This window comes from Anoplophora glabripennis, unplaced genomic scaffold (assembly GCF_000390285.2).
Source record: "Anoplophora glabripennis isolate ALB-LARVAE unplaced genomic scaffold, Agla_2.0 scaffold288, whole genome shotgun sequence".
Classification (NCBI taxonomy): domain Eukaryota; kingdom Metazoa; phylum Arthropoda; class Insecta; order Coleoptera; family Cerambycidae; genus Anoplophora; species Anoplophora glabripennis.
The window spans coordinates 376,884-388,304 of NW_019416427.1; the positions used below are offsets into that span (position 1 = coordinate 376,884).

Genomic DNA, 11,421 nt, shown 5'->3' on the forward strand with positions numbered 1-11,421 from the left:
AGCTTTGTATTTAAATACGAGGGCATGCTGAAAAGTAATGCCTCCGAATTTTTTATTCTGTTCTCAATATTGGTTGAGGTATTACATGTCATCGATATTACTCGCTCGAATTTTCCGCTTCGCTGACGCAAGTTATAACCTTCTGCCGCTAGGGGGCTCCGAATTGTAGCGCTAAAACATGGTGGTTTGTAACGTAACTATGTCGATGCGTGAGAAACAATCAATATAATCAAGTTTCGAACCGCAGAGAACGTGCCCCCAATTGAAATCCATAGAAGAATGAAAGCTTTGTACGGTGATGATTGTATCGGCATTAGTAATGTGTGACGTTGCTCTGAATGAAGGAAACCTTTTTGACCCCGAAAACAAAAGATCATTAATGGAGTTCCGCCACAAAGGATCACTGACGCCAAAAATGTTTAAGACCATGCTATCAGCAGGCAAGTTATGCTCACAGTGTTCTGTTTAAGGTGTGGTGCATTTGGAAATCATGCCTAAAGGCACCACCATAAACTCTGCAATGTACAGCAAAACCCTCAGAAAATTGAAAGCACTAATTATTCGAGGAGTTCGTCCACACATGGAGCACCATTTCCTTCAGCATGACAATGCCAGACCACACACGAACGCTGCGGCATCTGCAACAATCCGACGCCTTGGATTCACTGGCATCGACCATCCTCCAGACAGTCCCGATTTGGCCCCATTCGATTTTAATCATACTTTCGAGAAGTTCACTTTGATAGCGATGAGGCAGTGCAAGCAGAGGTGAGGTTGTGGCTCATCAAAGACAAACATTCTACAGTGACGGTATCAACAAACTGGTCTCTCGTTGGGAGAAATGTGTTCGTCGCCAGGGTGACTATGTTGAGAAATAAATATGTAAACATGAAGAATAAAGATGTCAAATGTTAATAAAGTGTGTTTTATTTAAAAAGTTTTAAGAGTTTTCACATAAAAAATTTGGAGGCATTACTTTTCATTAATAAAATAGAACAAAAATATTTCTGAATTAGCAGTGCTCGCGGTGCGATGTTATGCAGAACATGCTAGAAAGGAAGGAGATATGAAAGATCTTAATTAAAACAATTCACTTAACAATCGCAGTAAAAACTTTTATCTGCTCCCACTAGAGTAAATAGTTTATTAATATATTGTTTTTAAGGAGGTAAGTGGATTTTACCGTGGAAGAGGAAGTTGCTATGGACAACAGGAGGTAAGTGAGGTAACTTACCTCCCTAGGGAAAAAAGCGATTTCGAGTTATAAATATTTTATGAACATTGCGTTTTATTAATTATTATGAATGAATATTTATAGTAATTGTGCAGTTATTACATTTGGTAACATTTTATAAAATCTGGATAATTATTCCCCTCGCGTTTACTAACTGTCACATTTTTCTCAAAATAACCGCTCCATTTCAATCACCGAAGGCTCAGTATTATCTGACTGATCCATTAAAACAGCATGATGCGACGTACTACTAGAACCTGGAGTTGAAGTGTCATTGTAAAGAATCCTGTTGGTTATTTTATTTTTGTTTATTATTGTCAATTGCTATTATACAAGTTGTATTAGCCAGTAACGTTGCCCATGTTCTTCGGAATAAATGACCTGTATATGTTTCAGGATGTTCTAGTTTCAAAAACTGTGCAATCTTATTAGGAATCATAGCAAGGACATTCTTGCCGACTGGTTGATTCATCAGAACAGCATGCTCCTGCAATGTCTAAGACCGTCACTACCTTCATTAGCAAATATGTGTTATCGGGTGCCTGAACCAGAAAATCGTTGATTTGTTCTCTTGTAAAAACGTTTGACTTTTTAGGTGTATAGCGTATAGGTAGCCGTCATTCTTACGTTCTCCTCTATGAAAATAGTTGAGTATTCACTCCACAAACTCGCCGGTGACTTTAAAGTTCTTGACTTCTCCATGAAATATGCTAGTAGTGACATTTCAGAAACACCAGTATTTTTGTTCTGGCACATTCTTTGAAATTTCTATATGCTCGTCCGTAGTGCACTTTCGACTTCTCGAGCAATAAAAATTCGCAGGCAGCATTTGCTGCAATTTCTATTTGAAAATCACTCATTTAGAAATAATAATTCAAAACCAGCAAAATTGCAACTTTTATGTAGCTTTGTTTATAAACACCTTAGAAAGGACAAAATCCAAACAACCAAGGCGACTTTGCAAGATTTCGAATAATGTCAAAATGAATTGATTCCTTGTTAGAAAATAAAACCTAATCTTTATTTCATGAACCATAAAGAACTGTGGGAGCAGATAAAATGTTATACACCACGTAGCAGTTAAGTTTAATTTACCAGTCTCGGTCTCTATTGACAGTCCTCGCTTCGCTCGCGCGCAAAATCGTCCTCGACTGGTAAATAATACTTACCTCCTCTATGGTGTAAATAACTATTATTCCTCTAATTTGTCATATACACGATTGATGAAAATTTATTAATAAAACTTATGCAAACAAATTCCTTTGAAATATTAAAACGACGTACTTATTTGCAAAGCCTTCTAGTTCTTTTATGTGGTCACGTAAACCATTTTGATTTGTAAAAGATTTGATTATATCCTTTTTTATTTTGCTGGTTTTTCTGAATTTATGAATACAGGTAACTGTATATGTTCCATAAATTGAAGATATGAGGAATTTAATTAACTTTAAGTATAAATATAGAAACAGAAATATCTTATCCCCAAAAAGTAATAATATCTTGCTTATTTCTTGTATTTATATTACATTTTATTACCGCATAACTTTTGTAGCACATAACTTGTAATATTCTTTATAAATTGTATTTGTTTTTAGGAATATTGAAAATTAATAAATTAACTTTATTATCTTCTTAATACCAAATAACTGTAAGGAAGAATAAAAAAAGTCCGGGATTGAAATTGTGCAACACCAACGTATATTTATTTATTTATTTAGAAACAAACATATTATTATTAAGCCAATTTATGTTTCCAATAGATTATGCAAATCTAATTTAGTACATAAAGGGTGTCCACAAATTTCACCCACATCGTTTGACTGCATGTATATGCATGCATACAGGGTGTTCGGAAAGGTCATGTTAAAAATGAAGGGATATATAGGGGCGGCCAAAATAGTTGTAGTCCTTCATAAAAAAATTTTTCCTATCGAGCTTCGTTGTGAAGTTATACGCCTTCAAAGAAAGAAGTTTGAAAAACAAATTCTAATTATAACTTCTAAGTAGTTACCATGACAACAATAAAATTTGGGCAATTAAAGTAACTTATGGTACGGTTTATTTCCAAGTTTAAACTGATATTCAAAATGCCTGAATTATACAGGAGCAGACGAAATTATCCATATTAAATTTATACATCTTTGACAGCGTTGCACTTTGGCATTTTTTGGGATTTCATAGTTCGATTCCTCTCTCACTTTTCTAAAAAAGGTATACTGTATATCAGTCGATATCTTGTACCGTTTTTGAGAAAATCGAATTTTATTAACAACACAATCATGTATTCCTATATCAAAAATGCGATGTTAACATTTCTGTAAAAAATCTTTGTTTCTTGGAAATTAAATATATATATNTTATATATATAGATATATATAATAATTATACATATATAATTAGTAGTTAGATATTTGTCATAAATCATTTTGACACCATTTGTTGATTCAATATCATGCAGGATTTTAGGTATGAAGAATTTGCAGATATTCATTTAATGTACGAATTTGTAGAACCAACCGCTTTCCAAATAGAATTTGCATATTTGGAGTGACGAAAACCACCATAATATTATTCAAACAAGACACCAACGAAAATTTATCATTAATGTATGGATGGGTATAATTGGGAACTATTTGTTCGTTTACTGCAAGAACACCTTAACCCGTTATTGGAAGACGTCCCTTTAAATATTCGAAATAACATGTGGCCTATGCCCGATTGTGCATCACCCCATTTTAGCAGGGCAGTAAGGGCTTATTTAACTACCAATTTCCCGGTCGATGGATCGGTCGAGGTAGTCCTTTTCCGTTGCCGCCTCGGTCTTCCGATCTTAATCCTCTCGATTTTTTTTCTTTGGAGTCATCTTAAAAGTTTTATTTATCAAACTCCTATAAATAGTAGGGAATAATTATTTAATCGCATAATTACATAATACCAAAATCATTAGAAATGATAGATGATAGAAATAGCATGTGGTATGTTTTTTCGAGTACGGCAGAGATGTTTGGGCAATTTCAAAAAATTCATTGAAGTTCAAGGTGCGAGTTTCCTTTTTTCTTTTAATTCTTTAGACCAAAATTTTTACAATTTTGATACAATAAATGTATGTTGTTAATAAAATTCGATTTTCTCAAAAACGGTACAAGATATCGACTGATATACGGTATACCTTTTTTTTTATCAAAGTAAGTGAGGAATTAAAGTATAAAAGAAAAATGTTTAAGGTTATCTGAAAAGTAAAGTTTATTCTGCTCCAACAGATAGATACAAGACCACAACTACTGCAACGAATAGAAGGCGGGTGTAATGATGGTAGAGTATTAGGCCTCCAGGGAAAACTAAAACACGCCAGGAACTCTACCTCACAGGTGGTGTAGAAAAGAGTGTAAATAATTTTGTTGATGTGCACTTACTTTTAAGCATAAACATAAATATTCTTGTTATATTATGGTTAGAAGTGTCTGCCACAAGGGGATTGCATTGGTATGAATAACTTGAGAACGGCGAATCTTAGAAAAAAATCAATTTACCTTTTTTACGTATTTTATGCATTAGAATATGTTAAAATGACTTGTAAAAAATGCAGTGGCGTAGTTTCTTTTTGTAAAAATAGGGGTGACCCTTGTCCAATTGTACAACACTGGTTGAACCTTCAAAGCTCATATTTTAGGGAATGTAAGGCCTACTATCATACATTATCAGCACAAAATTTTATTGAGATTGGTTAATAGATTCCGGAGATATAAACAAAAAATATTTTTTTTAACAACTTTAACACCCTCTCTCTATCTCTATCTCTAAAACGGGGCTATTCCAGACCAATGTTTATAAGACAAACACATATTATTTTAAAGGGCTCTGCCCTCGAAGTTGCCTGCATAAAATTCGGACTACCCTGTATATGTAACAAAAATAATCAACATCTTGAAACTCCTCAAGATGTTCCCAGTTGCACTCTCTCAAGTTCAAAAAGTAAAGTAACAGTTGATTATTTAAAATTGTATTCATTCTCAAGTAAATATTCATTATCTAGAGTTGCGAAGCTGAAAAGGAAATGTTTGAACATCAATCTCTGCCATTAATGCTGGGTGCTTTTTATCATCTTAATAAGTGGATTTAATTCTTTCTTAACTTTTGCAAAGATTAAATTTAAAGCTCTTAAATCTTCATTGAAATAGTTATTACATGACCTTAGATCATAAAAATGTATTAATTCCAATATTTTAGTTTTATTGCTAAGCTGAAAATATATGTCATTTACGCAAGGGAATATCATTGTCAATTAATGTAAACAAGTCAACATAATTTCTATACAGTTGAACATTTGATTGTTGTCTAAAGTATATAATTTTTAATAACTTAGTTTCATTAAATTTTTTTTAAACTGCCACCAAAACTCCCCCCTCCCTATCTACCGTTTAAAACTGACGTACCCAGCGTTTAAAAAAAAAGTAAAAACAAGAAATACTACCTAACTCTGACGTGAATGCGAAAAATGAAAATGATCAATTAAATTGTTATCTAATAGACAATTTATTTTTCATTTTATGAAAAAAGTAATTCTCATCACAAAAATAACTGTGGCCAAATGAAAACGAAATTTAGCCTTTTTCAGGAACTGCGTCAAGATTGTAGAAAAACGCTCAGACCCTTCGATTTTAGATTAAAGGGGGACATCCTTTGCTGGTATTTTTGACTCCGCCACTTTCACCCCCAAGCAAGGGTAAGCATCACCCCAAAATATTTAAATGGCATTGGGGGTTGAGTAATATTTCTTTTGAAAGCTCTTAATTCTCTTTACAACAGACTTTAAATTTTATAATTCCGCCCAATACTTATTAAGAATTTTGATTTTAAAGTTGAAACTTATGTACAAACAATAATTAGTAACGGTAAAAATGTCAGTCATTCGAGTTAAGTACGCCAATGGTATAAATTTAGTATTTCTTGCGTTACATTGGTTTTTGGCGATTTGTTATCACTTTCGTAAAAAAAAAAAAATTGTAAAAAACAGAAATGAATGCTATACACACACAATGAACGTAAAATTAGTGGATTCCAAATTATTTTCTAGTATTATTTGGAAGCGTTGGTTGGTAGTTTATTTAATTGTGTTTTTGAAAATTAAACACTATGGTTTATTCCATTGCGGAAAGGGTAGATATCATTTCGCTTTACTTTATGAACAATAAATGTGCGAATAGAACAGCTCAGCTATTTAATGAACAACATCAAGATCGACATGTCAGGAGGAAGTATGTTCTAGAGTTAGTAAAAAAATTTCAAGAGACAGGGAACGTAGCCAATAAAAAACGAGAAATTGAAAAACCTATAGTTAATGAAGCTAGTGAAGTTGCAGTTTTGGGACAAGTTCATCTTGATCCTACATTAAGTACGAGGCAGCTGGCATCTGTGTCTGGGATCAATCGAACTAGCATACAAACCATTTTGAAGAAGAATAAATTCCATCCATACAAAATACATTTAGTCCAGGAACTTCATGAGGATGATTATGACCGCCGTTTGCAATTTTGCGAAATAATGAGTGAGCGAGCAGGGAACGATCCACAGTTCCTTTTTAACATCTGTTTTTCTGATGAATGCAGTTTTTTCTTGAACGGGACGGTAAATCGTCACAATTGCCGCTATTGGTCCGATTCAAACCCAAGAGTTTTTCACGAGGTGCATACACAGCAACCGGAAAAATTAAATGTATGGGCTGGAATTTTCGGTGACCGGCTGGTGGGTCCTTTTTTTCTACCTGGTAATTTGACTGGCCAAATGTATTTGCAATTACTGGAAGACGCTATTGACCCTGCCTTGACTGATATTATTGAAAATGTTCCCGAGTATAATGAAGATCATTTAATTTTTCAACAGGACGGTGTTCCTCCGTATTATGTGTTAATTGTCCGTCAGTATCTGGACCAACGTTTTGAGTGGCCTCCACGATCACTTGATTTATCGCCCCTTGATTTCTTTTTGTGGGGATACCTAAAAAGTAAAATCTATAAAACACAGCCAGCGTCGTTGGAAGATTTGCGTCAAATCTTTATTCTTCTATGGAAGCGGGCGGTCATCAGTTTGAACATTTAATCAACTAAGTATTAAGTAAGCTACTAAACATAATTTAAATTTTAAAATGTAAATACATTTTTTTCAAAGTATTGGGCGGAATTATAAAATTTAAGGTCAGTTGTACAGAGAATTGTAGGAGCTTTCAAAAGAAATATTACCCAACCCCCAATGCCACTTAAATATTTTAGGGTGCTTGGGGGTAAAAGTGGCGGAGTCATAAATACCAGCAAAGAATGTCCCGCTTTAATATAAAATCAACAGGTCTGAGCGTTTTTCTACAATCTTGACGCAGTTCCTGAAAATAGCTCTGTTTCGTTTTCATTTGGCCACCCTGTATGTACTTTTGAGATCTATCTGGTTAAAAAATAATGTGTAAGGTCTTTCTATTTCTGAAAAAGTAGGTTTTCGTAGAAAATGCATATGTCGCCTAGACAATTAGACGATATCGCTCATAATGTTTAGACATTATTATGGTATCACATTTCTCGGATGTCCGAAAGATAATCTATATCTTTATCAGACTGTCCCGAGGAGTTGCAGTTGCGCATAGTATATGTTCCTGGGACTTATGATGGGATGAATATCTGGAGAATATCCCGCATCGTTACGAAAAAATTTGTTTGAATTTGCTTAATACTTTTTAACAACAAATATAGAGCCGCTAATACAAAATACAGTTTTTTATGTAAATGTTCAGTTTAATCGTTTAAGTTCCTCCTCAGGGATCTCCTATTAAGCTATGCTTTATTCCTAATGAAACACTCATGACTAATTATGTAATATTTGAAACCACAAGCACTCAATTAATTTCCCGTGTTACACGAAAGGGCCTTTAAAGTCATACTTACAAAAACTGCGGTGCCGATCCGGTCTGTTGCGACGGATACACCAGGATGCTAGAGGAAGTCTGTTCCTCGTCACTTCCTTTGCTGCGGTTTCTCTTCGCTACGAAGTAAGCGACGATCACGGTAAGGATCAGCAAACCGCACGCGGCTCCAGCAGCCAATGAATAGGGGTACAGCAAGCCTGGAAGTAATTATGTGTTGTAATACATATCCATTGCAAAGTGGCGTAACAAGAACAACGTTTTGAAGACTGTCGACCACATTTTCTACAAATCTGAATAAAGATATTAATTAGAAAGATATACCGATATACAAAGTAAAATTAGGTGTAAAGAATTTAACTGAAACTTTTTTCCAAATCAAAATAATTGACCAAATAAATCTTTGCTCCAAAGAGCCTCTTTACAAAGGTACAATGTATTAAAATTTATAAGATAGTATTTTCTTAATATTTCTAGAACGGCTTCACAGATTGTTTTGAAATTTGGTGTAGTAACTGTCAATGTCAATTACTACTTTTTTGTGAGGAACCATCAAAACACTGAAATTCAGTGGTGTGCAATCACCACTATGGTGAAATTTAATTAAAAAGAAAATGTTGCGCCACTGACTAATATTGGAAAATATTTGTTTTTTTTCTATTTAGCTAATTTTACTACAGAAAAGCATCTTCACATATTTTCAGTAATCCAGTAATAAATAATATGGATTTAGAAAAACAATTAATCAAATAATCTTTACTAAAATGATATCTTCAGGGTGGCGTTTATATGCGCATTTTTTTGTCGAGCATTTTGGAAAATCTAAGCAAGTTAGAAACAATATCTCTTCACTGTATCAGCTATATAAGATTTCTTCAGGGTATAAGACAACGGGCACTACATTCAAAATAAGAAAAAGAAAATATATTTTTATGTCGTATGTTTATCTCGAGTTTCCTGAATAATTTTGCACGTCTTTTGAATATACATCAAATCGCGTATGGTACTATAAACATAATCATACTCCGCAGAATGCTTTTAGGAAGCTATTAACATGTGCATTAATCTCAATTAAAGAGTATCTTTACAAGGAAAGGTACATTTTCTGATGTTTTCATGTTCACCGTGATCTTTCAATCCGAAAAATTAAAGTTGATCTAGTTTAGCGTTACGCTTCATCACTTCCTGGATGGATCTACTTGTTCTAGCATTGTATTACTAAAAGTGCGACTTCTCGTCTACAAAACTCTAGCCTTAAAACAATATAGACTGATAGAATCGTTTATATCAAATTACAGTCACTATAATTCGATAGTGTTCCACCGTTAATTACTTACAACCACTTTTGACAGAAATTATTAAAATGTCTAAATGTATTTTTAAAATGCAGAAGATAAAAATCGAATTCTTAAAATCAAGTAGCCACGCTATGATAGCCAAACAAAAGCACACTCTGTCAGTAACAATAATTTATTTTTAAATGTAGTAATAGTTTGAAAATTCATCTACTTGCTATTATTTTTTTCGAAATGGGTGATTTTACTACTAAGTAGCTGAGATCGTTTACGTGTATGGCTGGCAGTCGTAAGAGAATACCACCGCAAATTTCTTAATCGAAGAACACCAAATCACCAGGTGACACTAAAAAGAACAATCTGTTCGTGATTGGTTAATTCAACACTTTACTGGATGGTGAATTGATCGTAATGGTCCAGTTTCATGGCCAACTCAGTTGCCAGATTTCAATCCGTGCGACTTTTATTTATGAAATAGATGGTATCGAAAACAAAAACAAATAAAGAATACCGTCAGATTAACTGCTACAATCCGGAAATCCTGGTAAAGATGAAAGAAAACTCTATAAAACAATATCGATTTTAAAATTTTCTTACAAATATTTCAGAAAGCCGATAGTAGAATTCTGAACGAAAACAAGATTCTTTTTATATCGTTTAGGCCGTCGTAAACAAATTCCCTGGTGTGCATAATAGAAACGGACCATGCAAATGATTTCTGAAAGCCGTGTCTTATTTGTGTTCATTAATCTTTTTTTCTTCTCAACTTCCCAATTGGGAAATCCATTATATTCGTTTTTCATCTTGTCGGTTTATACCCAGAGCTTCTGTAATTTATATCAATTTTGCTCTTTTTATCTCCTCCTTTGGTAGTCAAGAGACTGATAAATTTATCTCCAAGGTATAAGTCATTCAAAAGTGAAGTTCAAACAAAACAAGTTTTCAGTAAATTATCGGAAGCTAATAAGGGTGTTCATTTCTATGACACTCAGCTGATTGACGAATTGACTGTAGACTGTTTTATAAAATAGATTAAGAAAATAAAATTAGTTACTATACTACAACTAGGTCTAATAAAATTAATCCAGTTTAAGCAAAATAGTGGTTGAAAATAAATTATGGTGAGTACTATTTGACATTTATTGTATCTATATCTTATTATGTTTATAACTTTTATGGAGAATTTCAGAAAAAGTGCCAAAAATTCAGAAGTTGATGGAACATAAAATAACAGCCACACACAAAAAAAAAATTGGGTATACTTTTTATGCGACATATATTTTTCGTAGTAATTTGGCCTCCTGAAAACGAATCTGGGGTCAGAATTGGCCCATCACGTCACATTTTTTTCCTAACCTCAAAAAACTTCTGAAAAATAGTGAAAATTGATGAAAATTTACTGGGAAAATTTGGAAAAAAATTTATTTCCACATCAAATAGTACATTTTTATGTAAAAGACTCTGCTGAATTCAAATCCACTGTCAGAATTGAGCTAGAACGTGTGGTTTTTTTTCTAACCTCAAAAAACCGAGCAGGAATCGCTATTTTCAAATTCTGAGCGGATTTTGACCAGATTTTGTATAAAGGGGTTTTTTGGGTCGCTGATTACGAATATGAATTCACATTGTAAAAATTCAAGATGGCTGATCCAATATGGCGGGTGTACTTTTTTGAAATCCACCGATTTCAGTAAAATTTGGCATCATAAGGATTGCTGGTTGATCTCACCTTCATTAATCACACATCTGGAGCCAGATTTTCATAAATCAAGGTAAAATTTGTAGGCAGAGTCATAATTTTAGGCCGAGTAGGCGGCATTTTTTCGGCAAAGTCACATTTTTAGATTGAAGGCATAAGCAGATGCAGTGATGTGCTGTGTGGCAGTAATGTGTCCTTTTCCTTGAACTTTAAAATTATTAAGAAATAAAAGCATCTAAATGCCATAGGAAAACTGCATAGTAGTTAAAAAAATCTGATTGGAAAACCA

The 11,421-nt window shown here is 33.5% G+C and overlaps 1 protein-coding gene across 1 annotated transcript in view; it reads right to left on the reverse strand.

Annotated features, from left to right (window-relative positions):
- Window positions 1–8,826, reverse strand: part of LOC108906161 (synaptotagmin-15-like) — a 214,710-nt gene extending 205,884 nt beyond the window's left edge. The window contains exons 1-2 of the mRNA XM_018709358.1: window positions 8,814–8,826; window positions 8,161–8,338 (exon numbers count right to left, since the gene is read on the reverse strand). Of these exons, the coding sequence (XP_018564874.1) occupies window positions 8,161–8,338; window positions 8,814–8,826 (191 nt within the window). The remainder of the gene's footprint in view (window positions 1–8,160; window positions 8,339–8,813) is intronic.
- Between the last annotated feature and the right edge of the window lie 2,595 nt (window positions 8,827–11,421).